This window comes from Tachypleus tridentatus, chromosome 10, assembly GCF_004210375.1.
Source record: "Tachypleus tridentatus isolate NWPU-2018 chromosome 10, ASM421037v1, whole genome shotgun sequence".
NCBI classification, from domain to species: domain Eukaryota; kingdom Metazoa; phylum Arthropoda; class Merostomata; order Xiphosura; family Limulidae; genus Tachypleus; species Tachypleus tridentatus.
Window position 1 is genome coordinate 31070651 of NC_134834.1, and position 27829 is coordinate 31098479.

At 34.8% G+C, this 27829-nt stretch overlaps 2 protein-coding genes across 20 annotated transcripts in view; both read left to right on the plus strand.

The window, feature by feature from the left end:
* LOC143228989 (mediator of RNA polymerase II transcription subunit 25-like) overlaps window positions 1–5364 on the plus strand; it is a 49203-nt gene extending 43839 nt beyond the window's left edge. For 8 of the 17 annotated variants that reach the window (XM_076460568.1, XM_076460556.1, XM_076460564.1 and 5 more), the window contains 5 exons: window positions 485–586; window positions 766–987; window positions 1343–1495; window positions 2578–2679; window positions 3941–5364. In XM_076460568.1, the coding sequence (XP_076316683.1) occupies window positions 485–586; window positions 766–987; window positions 1343–1495; window positions 2578–2679; window positions 3941–4141 (780 nt within the window). In that variant the 3' untranslated portion in view covers window positions 4142–5364. The remainder of the gene's footprint in view (window positions 1–484; window positions 587–765; window positions 988–1342; window positions 1496–2577; window positions 2680–3940) is intronic. The other 9 variants (XM_076460560.1, XM_076460565.1, XM_076460571.1 and 6 more) reach the window with 3 other exon arrangements.
* Window positions 5365–16753: 11389 nt separating this feature from the next.
* The window catches only part of LOC143228991 (muscle LIM protein 1-like), a 28024-nt gene continuing 16948 nt past the window's right edge, over window positions 16754–27829 (plus strand). The window contains exons 1-2 of one of the 3 annotated variants that reach the window (XM_076460577.1): window positions 16765–16910; window positions 19515–19619. In XM_076460577.1, the coding sequence (XP_076316692.1) occupies window positions 16789–16910; window positions 19515–19619 (227 nt within the window). In that variant the 5' untranslated portion in view covers window positions 16765–16788. Of the gene's footprint in view, window positions 16911–19514; window positions 19639–27829 lie in introns of all 3 variants that reach the window. The other 2 variants (XM_076460579.1, XM_076460578.1) reach the window with 2 other exon arrangements.

Below are 27829 nucleotides of genomic sequence, written 5' to 3' on the forward strand. Positions count from 1 at the left end.
CTGGTTTAGAATGTGCATTGTGACAAAGTTGCACTGTTATAACAACATTCACTAAACAGTACAATGTTCTGAGACCTCCAAGTTTTTTTTACGACTTTTAAAACTGATGCCCTTCAAGTTTTGGACTTTGTTTTTACAGCTTAGTAGAAGAGCTATAAATCTGAAATTTGAGTTTCATTATTTGCTGACACAGCAAAGGCAGCTGATTTGTTTTAGCTTTGCATTAAAATTTAAACAACTAGCAACTCAACATTCTTAGTATATATTCATTTCTCATACTGAAGTTATATCATAGTTGGAAAATAAGAAAGTAAGCAGTATTTTCAAATGGATTTGTATGTTTTCTTTTGAAGTTGTTAGATTTTTTTCTCATAAAATTTGTTGTCCAGTATTGAGTATTACAGTGTAGCAGATGTAATTTTTATAACTTGCCATCAACCCATGTTTCAAGTGCATTTCATCCAGATTTGTAACTTATATTTAGCTACCCCAAATGTCTGGTGGGACAATGAGTGCTCCAAGAAATGTGGGCCTAGCAACTTCAACAAATACTACTACTCAGAATATTATGATGACACAGGTATTGGTGAGAGAACTGAAAACTATAATTTTGATGTTCTGTTATTTGTGTTTTAAAAAACAAAAAAGACAACATGATTAATGTAAAAAAATAAATTTATTTTTCACCTCATTACTAATGTAAAATTATTTTATTTTTCTTCTCTGTCCTTAACAGTAAATGTAGTAATGTACACCTCTGTTTAGACTAATACTTTAACCATGGGTGGCGGAACAACCCAGCTAGGACCTCGCCCAACCCTAACTGTCCCTCCCCAACCAGTTGCTCAACAGCAGCAGCAACAACAACAACAACAGCAGCAGCAACAACAGAATCAGCTACAACCCCAGCAGAATACAGATCAAGCTGCTACTCTCACTGCTCAACAGCAATTTTCAGCTTTGGAAGCCAAGCGTCAGCAGAATCTTGTAAGTTTCACTTGCGTGTTTCCAAATTATATAAGTTGTGTGAATACAGTTCCTTTAGACACATTTTTAATATATTTTAAGGTAACTCTGGTAATGAAAATTTCACATTACTGCTATGTCACATAAACAAATTATTAAATGCACCTATTGAAGAAAAATTTGTGAAAATGCCACAAATTTTTTAAAATGCTGAGAAACGAAGGTTAACATTGAAATGCACTTTGTAATGGTTATGGAGCTAGTTAAAGTAGTTTTGTATTAGTAACTGTAACTTGTTGACAAAGTAACTTTATTAATAGTTTCATGGTGAAATATATATTCACATAATAAACAACAATTGATCTGGTTCTGACAGATGATAATCCAACAGCTAAGACAAAACCTGGAGGCTGCACAGCAAAAAGAGCGTCAGTATAAGGCTGCACAGGAACAGCAAGAACAACATCAGCGTCAGTCAGCATTGCGACAGGTTGGAGTACAGCAAGCTCAACAGACTGCTCTTAGGCAGGTGAGTTTGTCTTGCGCCAAATGACTTTATTGAATGCAAGTATTTTACCAACACTGTGTAGTAAAAAAAAAAAGTAAGCCTAACAAAGAACACTACCAAAGTGATGAATATTTCTCAAAATTTAGGAAAACTTCAGTTATTTAGACAATTTAGAGGAGGGAGGTTTGCTGAAAAGTGAAACATCCATGTATAGGATTTTTTTTAATCTGTCTGTGAGAAGTTGGAAGTTTTTAGCAGATTTAAAGTTACTGTTCAAGAGATGCATCTCGGGAAAACTATTTTAGTTGGAGAGCACATCTTAATCATGGAAGGTAAATCCTATATAAAGTTTCCAAACTGTATTGGTATTAGCATAGTGTGGTTTTTCAGTAATATAGTTAATATGTTTAAAATGCCATTTTTTATTATTATTATTATTATTGTTGTTGTTGAAAAGTGCTCTCCTACTGATAACTTTAGAAAAGTTAAGTTCTTAAAAGATATTTGACTATCAACACTTAATAGTTGATACTTGACAGTCACATCTTGGATTTTGCTGCCAGAGAAATTAGGCCTGACTCTTTGTCAGCATTATAGAAAGTTCTGCCATTAATGTTTTCATTGGTATATGTAATTGAAATAGGCCTAACTATCAACAGCATAAAGCATTTGTCAGCAATTAATATATGTAACTAAAATGACTTTCTGTCAGGCCCATAGAAAAGTGCTGTTCATTTAACCTAGATAACTGAAATAGACCTGACTGTCAGAATTGTAGAAAGTTCTACCAGTAGCTTTTTCATTGGTATATATAATTGAAATAGGCTTAAGTATCAGCAGTGTAAAACCTTTCTATCAGTAACAAATATTTGCAACTGAAGTTGACCTGATTGTCAACAGTGTAGAAAGTTTCTTTCTGTCAGGAACTCTTTCATCAACATGTATAAATGAAACATGTCTCACTTTAAAAAAAAATGTCAAATTCCTTTTTCTCAGACATTAATATACATGTATTTTATCTGCTTCATGTCAACAACAAGTTGCATAATCCTTATAACCAACTTTTATGTAAATTTAATGGTAAATGTTCTTAACGTTCACAGCAACTTCAGCAACATCTTCAACAGCAGCAGCAGTTCCAACGGTTACAACAACAGATATCTCAAACAGGAACTAATCCCCAGCTGCGACATTTATTACAACAGGTATTTTTTTTGTTAGAGATTTTACTGAAGTGATGAAAGTTTTTCATATACTTTTTAAATACAAATGTAGTCTCTTAATTTTAAATTGTTGTTGTAAAACAACTCTTTTTTTTGTTCTAATTAAATCAAACATGCCAATTAGATATTTTTATTATAGTGTAAAACAAGTATTACATTGTTTAACATAGATAAGTTGCATAAATTTCAAAACAAAGTTTGTTTGTTTTTTTGAACCTACATCATAAACATGGTTATATGTTTAATACAAAATTACTTCTAATTTTAAAGTTAAGTAACTTTTTTTTTAAAGTACAAGAACTGTATGTAATCAATTTGTGAAATGGGAGTTTCACTATCTTCTGTTACATTAAAAATAAGTCACAAATGAGAATGCTGATATGTTACACTCATTTAAATTGATTTAATACATCTTTCATGTTTCTAATAGTACAATAAAAATTATTCTTAAAATGAAGGTTTTCACATTCTTCAAAAGTACTTTTACTCTGTACTGGATATAGGATGCTTAAAGAACTTTTAAAATTTTGACTTAATTTTTTTTCTAATAAGATTTACTAATCTTTGTAGCTAGTAGTTCAATGCTGTCCTTATGCAGATCTTTCCTGCTATGTTAAGCTGCTTTGGTGCTAAGTAAAGTAATAAAGGAAGTGTATTAGTTTTGGCTGTAAGAATAAATAATGTGCAATTTCCTATAAAAACATTCAGTTGTTATAGAAATGAAAAAGGATGATTTATTTTCATTTTTTATAGTGGTTACAAAATCTGTGAAATGGACCAAGTTTATATATAGTGTTAGGGTAAAGAGAAGAAGATAAAATAATAACTTTTACTGGAAATAATATTTGATATTCACTTAAGAGGTTCTAGAAGTTATACAAATGACATCTGAAAACTTTATAGAATCAGGACAATTTTAACATTAAGATTAAAATGTTTATAATTTCACAAACAAATCTGATAAAGTACTTAAGTAAATCAACCTGTTTCTTTTTAACAAAAGACTTGTTTACTAGAAGTTTGCCAATTTTAGAAAGAAACTCTTCTTACAGCATCAATAGTTATAGTGTGTATAGTTTCAGGCATATATGATTTAAAAGGTTGGTACAATTGTGTATTAAAAGTGGCAGTTTTTCTTGTAGTTGTATTGTTTTCTATTCCTGTCCTGTTGTCTTAGAACTTAAGCCATATTTTATTTCATCGATACTTTACTTTAATGTTTGGAGGTTTCCTTTTTAAACAGCAGCAGCAAGCTCAGCAACAGATTAGACACCCCCAGCAACAACAACAAATCCTCATCCAACAACCTCCTCCTGGAATCAGAGCTCAGATTCCTCCTGGAGTTGCACAATCCACATTAGCCACTTCTCTCAATCAACAGCAGCAGCAGTCACAACAGAACCAAGGCTGGGATGATGCTAACATGCTTGAACAGTTACTGTAAAGTAATTGCATTAAACCTACAGAAAAGTGAAAAGATTTACTGTATGATTCTGAGACTGTTTATTCTTTGTTGACAGGTGAAAAAATTTGATTTTACAAGACTTGTAAGAGCAGACTTTTTTATTTTACCAACAGATGTTATCTGTAAGTCCTCTGGTATACTTTTTAACAAGAATGAAATGTTAGTCAGTTGTTCTGGCATGTGGTTGGTCACAGCTAACCTAGTGAGTAACTTACTACTGAGTAGACCATCTTAAACCATAACTGTCATGTCAGACTACTATTTTGTGCTCAACAAGACTAGTAGTGGATAAAATTGTATTTGACCAATTACTTTGTGTGAATTTTGAATAACAAATTGTATGTGAAACCTACTTTGTGTAATAGACCTTCTAATGTTACCTATTGGATTATTTCTAGAAACAGTGCTACAAACTTAGTTTGTCAAACAGTTGATGACACCATGGCAGTAATCAAGTGCTTGAAGTCAAGTTTCAAATGCGTAATAGCACATGTAAGAAAGTTTTCGAATAATCACGTTAGCTCCTTCATAATACATGGCAAAAAAAGATGTTTTGTTGGATCTTATTGAAGGGTTTATACCAATTTTTGCAATAAATATAAAGTGACTAAAGTTGGTAATGGCAATTTTTTACATACCTTATTGGCATATTAATTTGTATAAAATATGCTATTCTTTCTTGTATCAAATCTTGTATTTTTGTTGTTGTCATTTTGAATAATTATAGCTACTGAAAATCAGTATGTATTGTAGAACTAGTTTTAAGTTGACACACACACACACACACACACACACACACACACACACACACACACACACACACACACACACCATATTGTAACAAGAGTGAATTTAAAGAACTTAAGATATTTGTAAAAATATTAAGATACTCTAAAATAGGAGGTGAATTCAAATGTTTTTTTGTTTTTATGTTTTTTTTCACTCAAAGTAGAATTTATACTTCAAATATTGTGGCTGTACATTTATGACCTGCTTAGCCATCTGTTATTTGTCAGAAGTTAAATTTATTTTAAAGCAACAAATTTATTTCTTAATTTAGCACACTTTGTATTTTCTTTGAAATCCATTGGAATGGTTAAATGTACAACTTGTTTTTTTCAGTATGTTACAGGGGAATAAACTGTTTGAAAATCAAAACAAAATAAATAAAAGAATGACTCTGTCAAGAGCATTGTGTATAATTGAGTTCTATATTTACTTGCACCACTGGGTCCTTATGGTTAAGACTGAATTGTAAACAGTGGTCATATCTTATGTATGCATCTTGGATAATCTAGTGCTTCACTCTCCAAACTCAAATTTAGAGTAAATAAAATGTTTTTTGATGGATTTGAAATGAAAAACAGCATGAGAAGGTAAATTCTGCTGGGTGCCATGTCAGTACTATTGAGGGGTTTGAAATACTACAATGTCAATGCGATGTAATATTTTATATTGTTTTAAACGTATCTTATCTCAAAAATGGTCACACAATGTCAAGTAAAATCTCTAAAACTTTGTTGTGGATAATTTATAGTCACATTCTATATCATGAAAGTTTTTTGTCCAAGTATTCTACTGTAGCTGCCATAGTTGTGGGATGAGAGGGTGTTGGGTATGTAAGGTTGGTGTTTGTTGCTTTTGTAACTGACTTAATTGGAGTTTGGCAAGTTTTGTATTAAAACCTCTAAACTTGTGTATTGGGGGGCTTGTGTGATTTATTACATTTGTTTCATTATTCACTATTTTAAACTGTACTTTTGGCAGTCTAAATTCACTTCTCACCAGACAGTGTAAATGACAGCTATACCAAAATGATTACCTAAATATTTCCTTTCTTCGTAAAAGCTATCTGACTTGATCAATTTCTTTCTGTATAACATGTGACCAACACTCACTTGAAGGAATTTTCAGTAATTGTGATACTGATGAGAATTAACTTCTGTAACATGCACATACAAGAAACAATTTGTATACAACTTTCCAGGGTAAAAGAATCAGTATTCTAGTAAATACAGTTAGGGTAGTAAATACAGTTAGGTTAGTAAATAACAAAGTATTAAATGTATTTAAGCTTCTTCTCACACCACATGTGCCCTTTTTTTTTTTTTTTTTTTGTGCAATGTTTATAGAGTATCAGTAAACATATTTGATACTTAACCATATTCATTAATATACATCTAAACCCATGGTACCCATCAGAATCAGATTCTTCGTGCTTTTTTCACATAAATCAACTACAAAACTTGTATACTGAAATTTTGACTAAGCTAAAAAGTTGTACTTTGGTTCTAGAGTAACATTAAATGTGATTTTGGCTCTCTACTAACATGAGTTGTGTTTTTGGCACAAGACTACCCTTCTGTGTGGATTTCTGTACGTGGTGAGGGGACCTCCCAGGGAAAGTTCTGTTCTTTTGGTTTACCTCCTTGGAGATCTAAATATCCACCCATGTGTTTGCCATGTGTGGTGACGCTTGAAGGGATGGAGAGGATCCTGGTGGTTGAGGGGGGTCCAACCCTAATGCCACCACTTTAGCCTTGAATTCCTGTAGATGGACTGCCTTGGGATGGGCCCCCTTAATTTCAATCGGCTGGTCCACTTGGGCTAGGGTCGACCAAGTACCACTGTTCAATGTTCTCAATAGGTGTTGTGAACATTGTATCATGAGCACTACACCCTGGTGTTGCTGCAATGTCCTTGTTTGGCACAGTAATGCATCTCCTCGTAGGGTTCCATATTGGGTGGAGTCAGTGTGCACTAAAATATAGTTTTTTTGTTATGGATATCCCTCTTTCTAACAAAATAAATAATAATGAAAGAATTAAAAAAAAAAACATCATTGGAAAACGACCATGCATAGACAACTCTGTTGTACAGTCAACATTACAGCTAGATTCTACACCTCGATTTCTGATTCTTCATTTCTTATCTGAGAAATCCTTTGAGCAGATGTCTCCATTTTTCATTCGGAAAGGATTAGAGGGGCTTGCTGGCTCTCCAAAGCTAGTAAAGAAGTTGTGTTCTGGAGACATTTTGGTGGAAACATCTTCACTACAACATGCCCAATTCCTCTTGAAATCAAAAGTCATTAGAAATATACCCGTTGAAATTACTCCCCATGCGACTTTGAATTCTTCTCTGGAAGAATTGAGAGGGATTCAAAGAACATTCTTGAGTCGGAAATTTTCGCTTGTTTCTTCAGCTGAGACGTTACTATGGTATGCTGAATTCACTTGTAAAGACAATCATGGATCATACTAATGTTCTGGTATTAACGTTTACATCAACTTGTCTTCCTGCCACAGTCAAAGCAGATTATCTAATCTGTAAGCTATGGCCTTACATTCCTAACCCTTTTGGATGTTTCAAGTGTTAGCCGTTTGATCACTCAAATACATCATGACATGGTTCTTTAGTGTCTGATCATTGCGATGGTAAAAGCCACAAAGCTTAAGTATAACACGGAACCACACTGTGGTATCCCACACCCCTCTTACTCTATTTCTTGCCCTAAATGGGTAGAAGAGAAAGAGGTGCAATGCTTAAAGACTATTAATAATATCACCTACTCAGTGGCTCGGAAATTGTCTCCAATTCCATCTTGGACATGTGCTGCTGCACTGCATTCCACTACCACAGTGGAAGTGCAAACAGATCTTTCCATGCCTCCAACAGAGTCGTTTGCAAAGCATCTTAAAAATCTTGTACTCTCCCTAATTAAAAACGTTGATGCATCTATGTCTACTTCCAACTCTGCCCCTACCACTTCCTCCACTGACTGCCCAATTTCGCTTCCTTCAGATTCAAATGCTTCCTTTGGTCCATCCTCTTCTCCAGCCCTGGAAAGTAAATCAACCATTCATTCACGCCCTCAGTCATTGGAATCTTTGTCCACAGGCAGAGACCAACCTACCCGACCCAGGGCAGGATCCATGGAGGTTGATAGATCTTCATCCAATAAAAAAAAAGTGGTCTCAAACAGAAGACTTTCCTGCCACATTCTCCTCCGCATAAATAACAATGACCACTCTGGTCCAGTGGAAGTGTCGAGGTTTTCGAGCAAATTTAGATAACATTAATGATTTGATTGATTCTTACCATCTGTGTGCCTCCTCGCATGAAACGTTTCTGAAATCTGATGATACAGTCACCCTTCGGCAGTTTTCCTTGTATAGAAACGACAGGTCACGTGATGGACGAGTGCATGGTGGGGTGGCATTGCTGGTTGATCAACGTGTGCCTACACTCTCCTTGTCACCTGATACACCCTTAGAGTCTGCAGCCATCTATATTTCCTTGGATCATACCATTCTTGTTTGTTCTCTCTACCTGCCCCTTTAAGAGATATATAATCAGTCAGACCTTGATGCCCTAATTGAGCAGTTATCATCTCCCCTTTATACTATTGGGATATTTTAATTGACGTAATCTCCTTTAGGGTGGTGCTAGTATTGATGGGAGGGTCATGCTGTAGAGCATATGCTCTTGGACTGAAACCTGTCTCTTTAATACTGGTTCTTATACTTAGTTTCATGCAACTAGTCAGTCTTTTACTGCTATAGATCTTTCTATCTGCTTCCCTTTACTTTTCACTTACTTTCTTTGGAGAATCGACGGTAATCCACGTGGCAGTGATCGTTTTGAGAGAGACTAGCCGAAGTCGATGCCATCCGACCCGCGTTCCTCAATGGATGTTGGACCAGGCTAAGTGGCCTTTTTTCACCACTCTCTAGAACTTGATCCTGCCATCGACAGATGACTGTATGGCAGCAGTAACTGACTGTATTGTCCAGGCAGCTTATCACTGTGTTTCTAAAACTTTGACACGTTTCTTACAGTATCGTCCTTGGTCCCTGCCACATGACAATAAAAGCTAAAAACCAGCTTGGGATACATTTCGTAGATATCCCACGCTTTTAAACTGCATTGCATTTCAGCAGGCCCGTGTACATGCTTGGCAGGTCAGACGTCAAAACCAGAAGGAATCTTGAATTAAATACACTTCTACCACCAGTTCCAAAATAAAATGGGACAAAAATCGAAAAGTTAGTGGCCAGTATCCTTTTGCCCCTTTCACTCTTGTTCTCTGGTGGCCAGAAAGTTGCTGATATCCAGAAACTCGCCAATACTCTCAGCAAAAGGTTTTCTCATGCATTGCACTTCATTTCCCATCTCCTTAGTCATCAAAACACAGGCAGAACGATCGCCACCTTTCCTTTCAGGCTGATTATCTCTATGACTATAATCACCCCCTAATACTGGTGGAACTTAAGCTTGCTCTTCATTGGTCTGGCAGTACATCAGTCAGACCTGATGATATTCATTATGAGATAGTGTGCCATCTCTCTCGTGTTATTCTTCTGATTGTTTTTAACCAGATCTATCAGGAGAATGTTTTTCCCAACACTTGGTGCCAGGCTATTGTACTCTCTTTTCTTAAATCTGGGAAGGATCTCAAGATTCCTTTGAACTACTGCTCAATTGCTTTGACGAGTCATATCTGTAAGATCTTAGAGAGGATGGTTAATGCTCGTCTTGTTTGGTTTCTCGAATCAAACAACCTACTCTCACCCACTCAGCGTGGGTTTCAAAGATAGTGCTCCACCATGGACCACCTGATTCGACTTGAAACATCAATCAGAGAAATATTTCTCAAACGACAACATGTTGTTTCTGTATTTTTTTTCTTGAGAAAGCTTATGATACAACGTGAAAGTATGGTATCTTACGAGACCTCCACTTGTGTGGGTTGCGTGGCAGTTTACCGATTTTTGTTAAACATTTTTAACGAATCCGCAATTCCAGGTGCATGTGGGTTTGACAATTTTCCATTCTTTCCCACAGGAATTTGGAGTTATTCAGGGCTATACCATGAGTGTCTCACTTTTTATTATAAAGATTAATTGCATCAGTGAACATCTACCCCTACAGTTGCAAATGGTCTCTACATTCCGACACTCAGTTACACAACCCCTTCCAAACGTGGTCAGCTTCCGGTCAGTTACCTCTTTCTTTCTTTGTGAACCTGACGATGACCGAAGAAGGTCGAAACGTTGTTTGCTCTTCTATGTAAAATATTTTCTCAACCCAAACGAGCCGTTTGTGCATATATAAATAGTCTCTTTGTTAACGACTTCCACATCTCATGTCAGTCGTGACGTATGAGGTATATTGAGCAGCAGCTACAGACTGCCCTCAATCATTTACTGACGTGGACTGCAACAAAGAGTTTCAACTTTTCTCTCTCAAAAACTGTTTGCATGCACTTTTGCCATCAACGAAGTATTCACCTTGATCCTAAACTCCATATTGATGAATCTGTGCTTCTTGTGGTCCCTGAGGCAAAGCTCTTCGGGCTTATATTTGACAATAAGTTGACCTTTATTCCACACATCAAGCAGCTACGTGTAAAATGTACAAGGATACTGAACATCCTCTGTGCCCTCTCTTCCACCTCTTGGGGCCAGATCGATGTTCCATGCTAAAAATCTATAGTGCCCTTATTCAATAAAAATTAGATTATGGGTCTGTGGCTCTGCCAGGACTTCAGCATCGAAAATGTTGGACCTTGTTCACCATCAGGGACTTTGGCTCTGCATAGGGGTCTTCCGCACTTCTCCAGTCTAGAGTTAGTAGACGGAGACCCATGAACCCTCTCTGCATCTTTGTCGTTTGCAACTGTCTTTAATGTATGCTTCAAAACTTCGATCTTTACCATAGAATCCCACATGGGGTTGTTTTCCCTCTTCAATGGGCCACACTTTTTCATAACAGACAGTCTGTCACTGTTCCTTTTAACCTTCGTCTCCAGGTGCAATTGGATGAATTGGGTCTATCTTTGGATGATATAGTAATATCGACAGATCAGCTCATCCCACCACGGCCAATTACTATCCCCAAAGGTGACCTTTCTTTGAGTCATCTGAAGAAGACAGATACTCCTGATTGGAAGTATCGCCTTCTATCTGCTGAACATCTTTCGAATCATCCTTCCATTCTATACAAATGGTTCGAAAACAGGTGACTGTGGGCTCTGCCATTGTTTGCCGTGATTCAGTTGTTGCATACAGGATCCTTTACAATTTTTGTGTTCCCTGCCAAATTGTACGCCATTTCTCTTGCCCTGTATCCCATAGAAGCTATGCAGTACACAAATTGTATTATTTATACTGATTCACTTCGCTCTCTGTTAGCCCTGGAATCGCTTTTCGTCGGTTCTCACCATATTCTCGCTGATATTCAAAACTGACTTGCTCATTCTTCTTTAACATCTACTTCCATCCAATTTTCTGGATACCAGGCTATGTTGGTATTCGCGAAAACGAGCTCGCCGAAGCCTCAGCTAAGTCTGTCTGCTCTGGCACCATCACTGCTGTGCCTGTTCCATACATGGACTATGGTTCTATATTCAAGGCTCGGCTCCGTGCCAGTTGGCAGTCGACTTGCAGTGAGCAACGTGAAAACGAGCTTTTCCAAATAAAACCATTATTGAAGTGTGGGCGTCTTGTTTGCATTAGAATCGGAAAGAGTTTTAACTGGACTATGCATTGGTCAATTTTTAATTCATCGTTTTCCTTCATTTGGGACTGATGCATCGATGTGTTTGTTGTCTGTATGACACTCAGGTCACAATAAACCACATTTTTACTGTCTTCGCGTCGTTACTACTCTGAACGACTGCACCATTTTAGACATGTTTTAACCCAAGACTTACCCATAACGTTAAACAGGGTCATCGGCGATGGTGACACTGTTCACTTTACAGATGTTTTTTAGTTTTATAAAGACCATTGACTTTTTTCACACTATTTAAATTTTAATTCATAGATTAGACCTTTTTCTATTATTCATTTCTGAAGTACAACTAGTTGTATATGAAATTAGAAAATGGCCGTAATGTCACATAACTTGAAACCAGAACTAGTATTACTGTAATTTCTTTCTTACTGCTGTATATTGGATATAAAAAATTGGATTTTATGCTGTTTGAGTTTTAATTCAAAAATTCAACTTTGCTTTGTTTTATCTTGATTCCTTCTTACGAATTTTAATACTTTTACTTTATTTTTTAACTTTTTATCGGTTATTTGGTGCAGATAGTTAAGTTACTTTTCTCCATAAAACGCCAAACCCATCCAATTTCCCCCGCCCCCTCCTAATCAAGACTAATGTTAGATGTATTCTACAGGATCCGTAATTTTATCGAGATGATCGTTGAAAGAAAACTAACCACCATGTTAATGTATACGTTTTTAATGAACAACTATTTATGATTGAAATACTAAGATTCAATTTCAAAGTGAAAACAATGGGTCAGATGTAAGATCACTTTCGCTCTAACTAGGCCTATCCTTTAACCACATAAATAATATAGGTAGTTTCCAATGTGTTTTTATCCAGTGTGGTAAAATCTATTGTTTTTTTGGTTGTTTCTTTTTCCTAAAATCGTATTTTACTACATTGTATTTTAAGGTTTTCTTCAAATTTTCCTTTTTTATGAGTCATAAAAAAAAACAATATCGTCACATGAATTAAAGTTCTGCAGTGCTTGTCGAATTTAAATCGTTAACTAAATTGTGCTTAGTGTATGATATTTGGAAAGACTTGTAACGCCGTCAGCAAGTGTGTGAAAGATCCCTTTGTCTTCAATAATGGTTAATTCCACCAACTCAGATGCAACACATTCCACTCTTATGAAGTAACTGATAGTTTTCAAACGTTATACATTCCCACCACAATCGCGCCTATCGTCGTTGATGAAAACTTAGGTGGTACAGAAGGAAATATTCCAGTGAAATATTTGTCTGCTGCTTAATAATCGTTGCCCAAATTAGCATCTGTACGTTACTAACATTCATACTTCTTGTATTGATTGGTCTCTTAAAGACTTATTTCAGAAACTTCTCGACTATATTAAATGTCACAATCCTAAGAAACAGAAGGGAAAACTATGCAAGGAGAAAGAAACAGTCTTTAAGTTCACAACTTGAACAAGAAGTTACTAGTTTAAAGTAATGAATAAAAATGTGTCCATTTGGTCATTATGAATAAAAAGTGTTTAAAATACACATATAGTCATAATATCAAGTGGTTTGTTTTGTTTTGTTTTAAGTTTCGCGCAAAGCTACTCGAGGGTTATCTGCGCTAGCTGTCCCTAATTTAGCCGTGTAAGACTAGAGGGAAGACAGCTAGTCATCACCACACGCCGCTGAGTCTTGGGCTACTCTTTTACCAACGAAAAGCTAGAAGGAAGACAGCTAGTCATCACCACCCACCGCTGAGTCTTGGGCTACTCTTTTACCAACGAAAAAGCTAGAGGGAAGACAGCTAGTCATCACCACCCACCGCTGAGTCTTGGGCTACTTTTTTACCAACGAATAGTGGGATTGAGCGTCACATTATAACGCCCCCCACGGCTGTAAGGGCTAGCATGTTTTGCGCGACGGGATGCGAACCCGCGACCCTCAGATTACGAGTCGCACGCCTTAACACGCTTGGCCATGCTGGGCCTCACCCTGAAAGAGAGAATATAAATATAAATAATTAAAAATATATCGAATTAACAAAAACTGAGGAATTTTGTACCAACGTTTAAATATATTCAATTAGAATTAAAAAAAAAAAAACGACGTTAGCTGGCATTTAGAATAGATATATTTTTTTATAATGTGGGCGAAGCCTGAAAACTAAAATTAGGTAACGGTCATTAAAAATCATATTTATTATTTTACCCTTCTATATCAGCCTATTATTGCAACTTATGCTTTAGTAGTGGAATGTTCTGTTCTGTTCAGAAAAATTGTTTCACTCATATGTTCATGGACGTGGAAAAGGTTATTTTGCTTTTTCTAACTTGATCTTCAAGTTACGTCCTGTTTCACCCATGTATAACCGTTACACTGTATTTTGTAAATGTTTTCTGTTGTGGTGGGTTCCTTATACGTGTTTAATTTTTATTCCAGGGGTGGAAACGAATTTAGATGTTTAGGTCATATGTATTTGCTAGTCTTCTCGAAATTTCTGATAGAGGTACGCTAAAATTTTCTGTTGTAAAAAATCAATCTTACAGTAAAAGCTGTAAATTGTAATAACATATAAGTTGTTAGTAAGTAAACTAAAACTTCTTTACCTTTGGAACAAAAATATGTTATATATAAACCTAATTGTTTTACGTAAATTGTATAATCGTAAAATAAAGTTTATTACAGTGGCACTGCATTTTGTAATATCTAATCAAAATACAATTCATCAGTAACCATTTATGAAATTCAACGTATTCATATTACAACAAAGAATAACTTAGAAAGTCGAGGTATGAAACTAGTAGCTATCGTGTCGGTCTGAGTATTGAAGAGTACAGGGTTTCAGATTGTGAGCTGTTAGTGCGTTATAAGAGAGGCTGTTTGTCGGTTCAGAAAGCCAGACGAAGCTCTCTCTCTCTCTCCTTTGTGGCGGTGAGTATTTCTGGCTGGCAACCTTTTTTTCAGTCCAGATTAGGGGTGGCTATACTTGAACTTTGGGGTTCGTTGACTTCGCTATTGAGATCTCATGCACAAAAGTTACCGTTCAATTTGAAAATTTAAATACTTAATGTAAAAAAAAATTAAAACACAGAAAAATGCGAAAATGGAACTCTTGATATCCGTAATCAACAGTTTCTAAAAAATGTTTTTCGTACTTATAACTGTTTTACAACAGGTAACTATATTTTCAATAAGATTGTTTTTTGCAGTTTTAGTGTTTGGGTATCTATCGAGCTCTCTGTGAAAGAAATCATTTTTTAGAAAAAGGCTTCCAACTATAAAACTAAGAGAACTGGTTGATTGGTTGTTGTTAAGTGCAAAGTACACAATATGCTATCTGTTTTTTTTGCCTGTAACAGGGGTCGAAAGCAGGTTTTTAGCGTCTCAAATTTACAGACTTACTGTAAGCACTACTGTTACTGTTAGCAACAAACAAGCAACACTATCTAAAGAGATGAGACCTCTCATGACAAAAGAGAGAAACAATTATTTTGATTTTTGTGTAAAGAGATATTTATGTATTGCACCCTCTAAGTTTTCTAGAACTGCACGAACGCTTTCTGGAAAACCTCTACATGTGGTGGGGTACTTTTGAATTTTTTTTTACTTAGCCTTGAACTTTATCTCTGTACTGTGGGGTTTAGCTTGTAGAACCAAGCACAGTGTTAAACTTTGAAGGAATGTTTTGATTGTAAAAGTTTTGAGGCGGCTTTATTGGCTAATAAAAAATGTTGTAATAACAGTCATCAAACAAGCTTAAAAATAATTTTATTCTTGTGTGTTATGAACCTTCTTAGAATTTTAACGTAGAATAAATCCTAATCAATACTATTTGTAACCTTTTTAGTCTTAGCATTGATCAAAATCTAATCAGTGCTATTTATGACTGTCTTTGTCTTACCATCGAAGAAAATTTAATCAGTACTATGCGTGATCGTCTTAGTATGGAACGAAATGAGATCAGTATTATTTATACACATATTTAAATGTTAGTATAAGACAACATCTAATCAATGGCGGACATCTTAACGTTTTAGTATCTGTGAAGTTTTTTTTTACAATCGTATAATGCGTTTACATACAATATCTTCGTACAATTCAATGTTTACCTTAAAACGTTGAAGTCGAAAATGGAGATGAACTTTGGTTTATGATAATTAACAACAATTATTAAGTACGTGTCACGTGAGTTTCAATAACTGTCTACTAATTATTGCTAGAAGTGTCACTTCACTTTAGGCTTTGGGGTGGGGAAGAAGAAAGGTTACCGCGTGGAGAATGAACCATCAATTTTATCCTGGGACTCTACGCCATGGCGCAATTTACGAATATGTGATAATCCGGTCTGTCTAGAAATATAGGTTTTAAAGACTCTACAAAATAATGTTTCCATAAGTTTAAAAACCCAAAGAAGGATTATCAAATATCCATTAATTTATCTTTTTATTTTCTTTTTTTGAAATAACACTGAAACAAAACCAAGGATCGTTTGGGTCAAATAATGATTTCAGCAGTGGATCTAATAAGCTTATTGTTCTCATTATCAAATCTTAAGTAATGGCTGCCACAGGCCTGATTTATTTTACAACAAAACTGAAGTCATGAACGTAGCATACCGTCGGTCTAAAGTTCTGCTTATTCTCTTAAGTCGTGGCTTTCAGAGATGTAATTAACTGTTATCCGTATTGATAGATATTACGAACTTCTCTTGCCGTTGACCTAACGAACTGGTTTTCCTTGTCCGTAAACTGTACAGCTCTTATGTAACCTTTACCTATGAGCTTAAAAATAATGGAAAAATTTTGTTAAACACAGAATAATATTTTTCCAGAAGAAGTATTGTTAGTTTCTCTTTTTGACAGGAAAAGTTTTCTTTTCACAAAATTTAATTACTGTTAATGTGTTTATCGCGCAGTTTTTGTTGTATTTTCCCCCAAGGAAACCCGACACTTCGCAACAACGTTAACCCAACTTGTGGGTCTCATATGTGACAATTCATCTAACAGGCCCTATTAAGTCTTGTAGACGTGCATTTGGTTCCCAAGCAGAGGATTTGTACGTGTTGTATGACGATTCACACATGTGCCGTGTGCAAAGTATATGGAAATTTGCCTCTTTCGTCAAAGACACACATTAAAACACTTGATTGTGTACGAAAGCAATCTTGTCAAAGTTTTCTTCATCAAGAATACAAAGAGTTCTGTTCATTTCAGTTTCAACAGGTGAGGAACGTTTTTTCATGTTCTTTAAATCGGCTTTTCTATGCGAGTACTTAGCAAAAAAAATAATCCCCTGACATCGGTTGTCTTTTTTTTTTTTAGTACAATTCTTTGTAATCTGCTTTATTTACCAATAGCGTTTAAGTGAATAGTTCTTTAAGAGACACTTCTCCGGAATATCTGTGTATTTCATATGAAATTTAAATTAATAATAGTAACTTTATATATTTATATTTACATGTAATACTTTCGAATGGGTTTTTTTTTCGCAGTCAACTTACGTTATCGGTTACAACTTATACAACAGAAATAAGTGCCAGTTTGTCACTGAAGTAATAAATGTTTATCGCTGAAAATTGTTTCAAAAAATATCATGAAGGTTTTCTTATGCAGTTTTTCTTCCTGAAAGAAAAACAAATTTTATTCGTGTACTTTACTATCATCGAATCCCCGTCACACCAAGCATGCTCGCCCTTTAAGCCGTTGGGTCGTTATAATATGACGGTCAATCCCATTATTCGTTGGTAAAATAGTAGCTCAAGAGTTGGCGGTGGATGGTGATAACTAGCTGCCTTCCCTCTAGTCTTACACTGCTAAATTAGGGACGGCTATCACAGATAGCCCTCGTTTAGCTTTGCGCGAAATTCAAACCAAACCAAATTCATCATTTATGCTATCATTTAGTTGTTGGTTGTGTGTTCCGTATCTAGTTCCTATTGTTTAACTGTGTTGGAAATATTTTTAATGAACTAAATGCTAGGCATCAGTAAACATGGATAAGCAATTTAGTTTTCTTATCTGTCTTCATCCAAGACTAGGGCAGGAACGTTTGTACAATCAAACATCCTGTATTCACCACCTACAAGAGTAATCCAACTTGTACTTTCTTCTTGTGTTGTATATATATTTTTTATTTTGAGTTTTGCACCTTATAACCTCCAGAAGACCATAGATATTGCTGACTCATCTGTCTGTATAGGTTAAAGTATATCATCTCTTGTCCTTCATCCCCAATTCCTCTGGTTCCATGCTGATAGCCTTGGCCTTGATGAGCAAAGCACGAGTGATATCTTTCAAAACAGGTTAATTCTGAAAGTCCGATCTTTTATTGTCCTGTTTTCAAGGTTCTTGCAAGTCAGCAAAGCCATATCAAAGAACTGGATTTTGAAAACCTCTATATTTATACGCCTTATCACGGCTATATCCCCTGCTTTCACTGATACTCTTGGTAAAGGTTTTGTTTTGATGATGGAAGATGCTCAGTTCGTCAAGACGTCTAATTTCATCACCAACATTGTCTACAACATACTGAATAAACTCTCTTGCCGCGTATTCATGCATGGACTTCTGTACCTTGAGTGATTATAGCACTTCTTTCAAACCTCTTCACACAAAACTTACGAGAATAAAGTAAGTCAATAAGAAACCTAGGCCAGGTTACAGTAGAGCCAAAAGAACTCTAGATTTTTTAACCTGCACGATAGCAGGTTTCAACTGAGGACATTTTGACTCTTATGACTACGTATCATTTTAAATGTTATTGCCTTAATTCCATTTTTTTTTCAGATCCCCCAACTATTGTAAGCTTCTCAGTACCAATAACCTTTCTTTAATTAGTAATAAACGTTATACAGAATTGATTTGGGTTGCTTTGGAATGTGGACCAAAATGGTCCTGTATACAGAACGGTATGACTCCTGTTCAGAATTCTGCAGGTGCCCCTGCATCTTTTTGATTAGATCAACCTTAATTGTTTGCTTCTCATAATTTTTCATCCAAATATTTTGTCACTTTGAGGAAAGCTTGAATTTTTGTTTAGCCCTCAAGTGGACTTAGATCATTTTTAGCTTTATCTTTAATAGAGTTGTATAGTTGTAGAATTTACTACTGTCTTGAAGTTTATACAAAATGAATGGTGACACACTGTATTTGCTGCGTTCAAATCCTGGCACATTCAAACTTATCTTTTACTTACTACATATCTTTATGCACAGTTGGGCAGCACTGTCTTGGAAGTTTTTTTATTCTAACCGAGATAACATCAAATTCCCTTTTCCTTACCTTCATACTTTTGAACTCTGATTACAGAAAAATGCTCTTCAAGTTGAACCGTGGCTTTTCAGAGCACAGGAGTACAATAGCTAAATGACATCTCCTGATCAGTGACGTACAATATGGATTACAAAAGACATACCCTCATTTACTTGCCTAACTTATCTCATTGATTCTTTTCTCATATAGAATCCCTACAGGTTGTACGTCACTCAGTAACTGATCTCAGGTAGTACGTTTGTCAATGATGATAGCTGAGACTCACAATAATAAACAGAAACAAATTATTAATTTTCAGATAATAACAGTTTAGTTTGTAACATAAAGACATTTGATTATGTAAACAAGTAAGTTTGAGATTATAGGTAGAGTTCTGAGAGTCTTGTCTCTTATGAAAGAACATTTTCAGTGTATCCATATATATTTTTTTTTACATGCGTCTCAACTGTATCAGTATTATCTTGGTCTTTAAAATGAAAATAGAAATAATGAATATAGGTTTTTCACTTATTTCTACCACATACATTTTCCTACACTTCTCGTATGTTGCTCTAGGAATCTATTCAAAACATATACTACCGGGGACAAGTGCTGCAATTTGTTTGAAATTTGGCCCCAAAATTCATGGATTGCTCATAATCGAAGCAACGATCTCATACAGCTAAGTATACTTCAAAAAGTAAATAATTACTTTACTAAACTCTGCTATACGCATTTGTGTAGGAAACAACAATATGCTAATATAGTAGTAAATTAAGAAAAATAGATTTGGAAACACTAATATTTATTGTAAAAAAGATACCAAATGTTTCGACAGTACCTCAGTCTGTCTTCTTAAGATATTATATAAATTAAGCATACAAAGTTTCTATGCAAATGTCACGTGAGAATACAAGGTTTACAGATGAATGTTTTCACGCGAAAGTGTTGAAGTTTTACAAGTTAGGGTTATAATGTGATAGAGCTTATTAAGTGTAGGAAAGATTACTAGAATGATAAACTTAGCTAACGTTTACTAGCGTTACGTTATGTTTAGAAAAAGACCTGGATATCGCGAAACTCATAACCCTAACATTTACACAAGATTTGAAGGAGTTGTTTCTTAAGTAAAACTATTACTTAAGGTGGGTGCAGGCATACCCAACGCATACATTGTAGGATAACAGTAAGAAGAGTGTTACTTTAAATAATTTACAAATTTGCAGACTCGCAGATTTCGTCAACGTGATTAAGTGTAGATATAAGCGATCAGTGTGATATAATAAGTATCGATAGATGTTTATGGTGTGATGTGTGCTTTTTTTTAGCACGCGTAATTGTTAAAATAGATGTGATAAACAGGCATACCATGAGCTTTCTTATTTCAACGTAATTTGTTGTTGTTGTTTGTTATAAACGTACGCAGTTTCCGAATAACGTGTGGTCAGGAACGTTGTTAAGTATATTTTGTCCTTACTACCTTCTTTCTTTTATTATTCTATTGAGATAACTATTCTGGCCATGGATGAGTACTAAAACTTCAATTAAAATAAAGTATGGAATAACGTTTCGACCTTTTTAGGTCATCTTCAGGTTAACCATACCATCCATCTTGAGAATGTAATGATACATGTTGTGCAAGAATACAGATACCCAATGTCGCCCAATGGTAAGCCAGAAGATGTCTTTGGGTTACAGCTTCTCACATGTGTTTGAATTATAATGGCCAATCATGTCATAGTACGAGGCCCTGTAGGTAGATTTGATATTTTCTGTTAAATGAGAAATTTTAAATTTAAGCATTCATAAGGAAAAAAAAAATCCACGTTTCGGATCCGAGATTAATTCATTAGTAGAGATATATATGGAGTGAGGAGGGCCCGACTAATCAGTTCGTTAATTCAGTGAAAAGTGAACACTCAGTATCTAGAAGTAAGCGCGCGCACACACACACACACATGCGCACTGTGTTTGTGCCTTTGAGTTAAAGATTTTTTTCATTTACTATATCATATCCAGTCTATTTCTTTGTTCAAATTCAGTTTTAGCCAAATCATCAGTTCACACTATATCCTGACGAATCTCCCGCTATAAATCAGAACTACCTAGTATTCGTTGAGAAAATTAGTTTAACCATGTAGGTTAATTTTATTAATTAACATGAAACTGAAAAACTCAAACACACCCACACTACTCTTAAGCTAGTATATATGCAATTTATAGAGAGTATGTTCCAGAAAATAAAAACTTGTAGATCATTGTTCCCCTCCTCCCTTTGGGCTGAGTGTTAAGCCTAAAGGCCTTTAACGCTAAAAAAAAATCGGGATTCTATACCCACAATGGGCACACAGAAGATGCCCCATTGTACGTCTTTGTGCTTGAACACAAAATACAATTCATTTTTTTAAAATAAATTTAAATTCCAATATAATATATAATTTACTTTGTTGAATTGAAAAATTAAATAGATTCTTACTTATAAAATAAATAAGTAAAATGTTAAACATTACTGCATAAGTCAATGTTCTATTGCCCTTCATTATTTAACTTTTGCTGATTCTAGAGATCAGTGCCACTGTCACCATTGCGATGTAGTTAACAACACGTATTGGAGATGTACTCGTGTGGCATCGTTTTGATGAACTTAAATACATGTATTGGTTGTAAGAGATGTACTCGTGTGACATTGTTTTCATGAACTTAATTACATGTTTTCGTTGTAAGAGATGTACTCGTGGGACATCGTTTTGACGAACTTAATTACAAGTGTTGGTTGTAAGAGATGTACTCGTGTGACATTGTTTTGATGAACTTAATTACATGTGTTGGTTGTAAGAGATGTACTCGTGGGACATCGTTTTGACGAACTTAATTACATGTTTTCGTTGTAAGAGATGTACTCGTGGGACATCGTTTTGACGAACTTAATTACAAGTGTTGGTTGTAAGAGATGTACTCGTGTGACATTGTTTTGATGAACTTAATTACATGTGTTGGTTGTAAGAGATGTACTCGTGTGACATCGTTTTGATGAACTTAATTACATGTTTTCGTTGTAAGAGATGTAGTCGTGGGACATCGTTTTGATGAACTTTAATTACATGTGTTGGTTGTAAGAGATGTACTCGTGTGACATCGTATTGATGAACTTAATTACATATGTTGGTTACTGTAGATGAACGCTGATGACATTGTTTTGATGCACTTGATCACATCTTTGTTTTCACAACTGAAACACTAGGTAATGCTTATAAGGGAAACTTCACTTTTGGTTTATCCGTCTTACATCACAAAGATAATCCCATTGAGCCAGATCATTAACAAATAATATGAATTTTAATTTTATGTTTTTTTAAGATTCAGTTAAACAAAAATACAAACAATAAAATATACTTTCTTAGCATAATTGATCATTTTGAAGTCCTTTCTTATTAAGTTTTACATGTGGTTTTAGAACGAAACCAAATATAGTTTGGCAGCATTGCTTCTAATCCCGGAATTATTTCACACAACACATATAATATTTATTTTTAAATATTAAATATTTTCTTCTTCCTCTTTAACGCCTTACTTTTCAATACTTCACAGCAGGAACAAATTCATGGTTTTGGAAATTGAAAAAAAATATGAAAGCAGTGATTTAAACGAGGTAACTGAGAGCTCTAACACTACTCTTCATTCCGAATATTTGTGTAGACTTAAGTATCTGCTTGAATATGAAACTTAATCCAACAAATACTTAACAGTCACAGTGTCGTATAGATTTATATTCAAATTTGACTTGCGATGTAAAACGTTTTCACTAATTACTTCTGTTCAGTGGATATAATTCGTATTTTGAATTTATGTATTGTTTCAATATGTTCTGAAGCAATTATTTATTGTATTGATATATATATAAATACTCTGCTTTTGTATAAGAACAATATGTCTTAAACATAGTTGGAGCCTGCTATTTTTATGTTATAACAGTATGTGTTGTTTTCGTTTCGCTTTTGTGTATATATACATATATATATGTCCCCCAGTTGAACAGAGGTAAGCTTTCTGATTTACAACGCTAAAATCAGCGGTTCGATTCCCCTCTTTGGACACAGCAGGTATATAGCTCGATATGGCTTTACTGTACTTTACACACACACGCTTATATCAAGGCACATTTGCAATTCCTTATCTTCACGTGGTTTTGCATTCTACAAATAGGAAAATTGCTAAATTTTAATACCAGATTCTTTAACTGCCAGAATGAGATGTTAATAGCACGAGCCATAAAGTAAACTAATACATACATTTTCTTGTGAGCGCTATTTTCAGCGTTCTTTAGGCTCTGGTTACGTTAGAAGCAGGTGTATCTAGAGGTCTGCTGCCAGATGCTGCCCACGCCTTGGGTTTTCTGGCCGAGCATTCCTGGTTTGCCTGGCTGATTCTTCCTCATACTGGCTGACTCACGTGCTTGCTAATTTTATCAACTAAAACTTTCTTATTCCTATTTAGGATAGGGAAATTCACGGTTCGTTCGCACAGAAAAACGGTTCTAGAACTGTGTCTAGCTTGGAGAAAAGCATTTTTAAAATAAGGTTCACAAAACAAAAACTCAACAAAAGTAATGTCCTTTGCAACATATGATCCCGTAACGGTTACGCTCAAAAATAGTAAAAAAAACAAAAACTTCAATTACCTATTGACTGTAGACTACAAAAATATCTTAAAGTTTCCCATGTAAAAGAAATATTACAACAAACAGTGCTTTTAAAGTTACTATTCTGAGTACAAAAAAGAAGAGTTTATTTCGTCTCTAGCTGATATAATCTTCCCCTAGTGGTTAGAAAATAGGTTTCTTTGCTGAATTTCGCACCAATCTGCTCGAAAGATATCTGCGTTAGTCGTTCCTAACTTTAATGTCATATATTAAACAAAACGAAGCCAACAACTGTCAGTTTTTTTTAACAACGAACAGTACGATTGAGTGTCATATTGCGATGCTTCCACTGCTGAAATGTCAAGCAAGCATGTTCGAGGGTGATTTTCGATTCCGCGATCCGTACATTGCGAGTCATGTCAAACCTCAGGTTATAATAACTCTATCATTACGAAAGATAGGGACTAAACAAACATTTCTGTTTCTCTAGCCCTTTCGTGACCAGCCATTTTGTATTTATATGAACCAGTAAATTTGGGAAATACGACAAAATATAAAAATGTTGGATCTGATTGATTCACTGTAGGTTTTATTAAAGAAAATCCCTGTGAATTATGGAACTGGACTCAGTGTAAAACCCTTATCAAGATGAAACTATTTTATTCTTCAGAATTAAGATAACGGGCATACCCTTTACGTCCTTATTATGAGCAAGGGGTTAAACAGAAACGAGTATGTTATGTGAAACGTTTGCAAGTCTACTTAAATGCTGAAAGCTGGGAAAGTTATACAGGGCAATTGAAAAATAATCGTTTTTTTATTAAGTTGGCATCAACTTTTGTTCTGACAGAAAAATACTCTGAAGTGAACTGACTACTTCATTTTTTTGTTCATGGTACAGTAAAAGTTATTGTATTAGAACTGACGTGATGTAGTGTATGAGTATAATTAGAGACTGACGGAACTGTTATTAGAAGTAACTGTTCATGATAAGTATGTCAATGTACTTTTTGCCTATAGATGTTGCTATGTGTGTTGAAGACGTGAGATTTATGCTATGTTATGAGGCCTTAATATTATTATTTATACTGCACTTGGCTGCGAATTAGTCGGTGCTACTGTACTGTCAAATGACGTCAAGCGGTAGCCATTTTGTTCGTTCCCAAATTGTCAAATATAACCACGTTTGTGGCAAGACCATCCAAGTGGTGGCTGGATGCCTTACAGTCATTTCACTCTTTCCGTTTTGTTGATGTCACTTTTTAACACTTCGCGATGAACATTTTAACTTATTTATATAATGCATTTTTAGTTGTTTTTTTGTAGTTACGAAAATGAAATGACTATATCATTTGTAAAAATGTTTTGTTTTTTTTGGAGAATTGGTATTGTAAAGTAAAGAAAGCACTAACTGATAATACGGTGCTGATAGAGACTGATTTTATTGTGGTCTGCTATATTATTAATGAAGATGTAAAAAATAGGTGTAAACTTATGTCTATTGTAATGTACAGAGTACCGTACAGACACAATGGAAGTGTTAAAACTGTAAAAGCAACAAACTATTAAGTATTGTAATTGATTGTTTATCAGTGCAAGATAACAGGTGTTATTTTGAATTCAATTGAAGTTACAGAAACACATATACCAGTGAATTAGGTTAAACTATATTACAATATTAATTTTATTCTTTTTACGGTTAACGTCACAAATTACAGGATAGTTAGTAAATGTTCTTTATACATTTTGAAAGTTTTTAAAGAAGCACTCTATTCACTTTGGACGTTGTGCAAACATTTTCATATTCCATGTAATTTAAAACTACCGACGTTTAAACAAAATTTATTTAGAAAACTTTTACTCAGTTTTCGCCTGCAAATTATGTCTTACGTCGAGTTACATACATTCTTAAGCAGGTGTTGTACTTTAACTAAAAAATGTAGTTTTTCTGTTTCTACAAGAAAAGTTTTTCAAAATGACTTATCGAAAGTCCTCATTGGATACTTTTAATTTTTACCCAATTGATTTTCATGGTTCAATAAATCGGAGAGTTTATCAAATGTTCTACATTTAACTGTTGGCTCACTTCCCTTAAACTTGTAAAATTATTTGGCATTTATCACTTGAATATAGGACTTGTGTTGTAAAGTTAACTGTCATTTTTTTTGCTTTTTTATTAAATATGTATTTATTTTATTTTCTAGGTTTAACGTTCTTGTTCTTGTAATGTGCGCAAATCAATGAGGAACTGCCATTTAATAAGGCTCGGCATGTCCAGGTGGGATAATACGTTCGACTCGTAATCTGAGGGTCGCGGGTTCGAATCCCCGTCACACAAAACATGCTCGCCCTTTCAGCCGTAGAGGCGTTGTAAAGTGACAGTTACTCCCATTATTCGCTGGTAAAAGAGTAGCCCAATAATTGGCAGTTGGTGGTGAAGACTAGCTACCTTCCCTCTAGTCTTATACTGCAAAATTAGGGACGGTTAGCGCAGATAGCCTTCGTGTAGCTTTACGCGAAATTCAAAAACAAACAAACCATTTAATATATTCACCATCTCTACTTTATTAATTTTCTCACGTGCAAAAGTTTTTCAAACGTCATATATAAAATATGACATAAATTGAACTTGTCATTGCTAGAGTGGAAAAACTACCTCGCAAAATTGGGGAAAAATGTATTTTTGATCATCGTAAACAAAATCAACATCTTACAGGTTTTATAGGCATATGTTTATTAAGCTTACTCATACTTGTCCTGACACTCCATTAATACAGAAATAGTCAACATAAACCTTCCAGTTGTTGTTATTTAAAGAAATAACTATAAACATCAATACATTTCTGGTAGGAAGAGTTCTAACGTTTTTTCTATCTGTACCAACATCAACACAGCCAAGAAATTTCTTTCCATTCCACTTCACATTTCCTTACATTATAGCACAAATAACGCTACTGGTTCCTTCTTTCTCCATTTTTTGCCATTTGGTGTAATACATTGTGTGCTTCTTGTGTAGTAACTTTCAAGTAATGCACAGGGATTTCCTGCTCAGAGACAGAAACTCTATTTGAAACTAGCATAATTTCATGTATTAAGACCTGATGTCGTGTCTCCTTGTGAAATTAGGTTCCAGTATGCATTATTTCTCGGTGTCAGTCACTCGTACATCATGAGATGTAGAGAAGTTCTGTGTAGTAAGGATAATTTCAAACTTTCCTCTTGCTGGAACTTTATATCCACTTGCTGTTCACATCAGTTTCTCTTCTTTCTCCATCTTTGGAAGTAATTTCCCAATTTTCATCACTAAATCGGATTCAACTATTGTAGCTATAGAACTGTTGTCGATAAACAAACTGCAAAACTTCCCATAGATAAGTCTGTGTAATTTTTTTTGTTATTAATATCCTACACCTTCAGCTAGGGTATCTTATTCCCTTCATATCCTGTTCCAAAAATTTGTTCTGGATAATTTCCTCTGGTGTATCACTCCAAATCTGTTGGATAAGATGGCTACAATGATTGATAGTTGTTAAGACTCTCTGCTGAAGGTAACTTAACGCTTTCAAAGCTAGTCCTTTTTAATGCGTTAAATTAGTACTAGAATACCTAGGGCATTCAGAAATATAGTAATCAAGAGACTTTGTAATGTGTGTAGAAGAAGGACAACCTTATAAATACTAGAATTAACCAATACTGAGTCTGTCATATTTTGCTTGTTTTTTTCTTTAAGTGGTAAAGTACCAATAAAGTATTTAGTTTAAGTGAAGTATTTGGATCACTGTTTTACAAACAAGTTTATTTTTACATTAGTAATAAAACCCCTAGCAAGGTATTTCCATTTTAACGTCATTTGTAAAATTAGTCCTACAAAGTTACAATAGCGCATAAGCTAGTAGAAACATTAGGAAAGAAATAAACTGATATGTTATAATTGCATGAACTGGACTACAAATTATTTTAACAATGAGTAAAAGAACTTGTCCAATGGAAGGGCAGCATTGAAACAATTGGTGTCAGAAATGGGTATTTTCTTAGAATAAATATTTTAACCAATTTTTAACATTCTAAAGAATATATAAACTATTAAAGCAGCATATCCATAAGTCATAATGAGGTGTTCAGAAAGCTAAAATACAATGAAAAAAGGATAATCTTTCAGATGAACATTTTGACCTGTTCTAACAAAACTTTTACTTCACATCGGAATCTGTTCAGTCATACCATGTCAACTCGATGAAATCCACTTTTATCA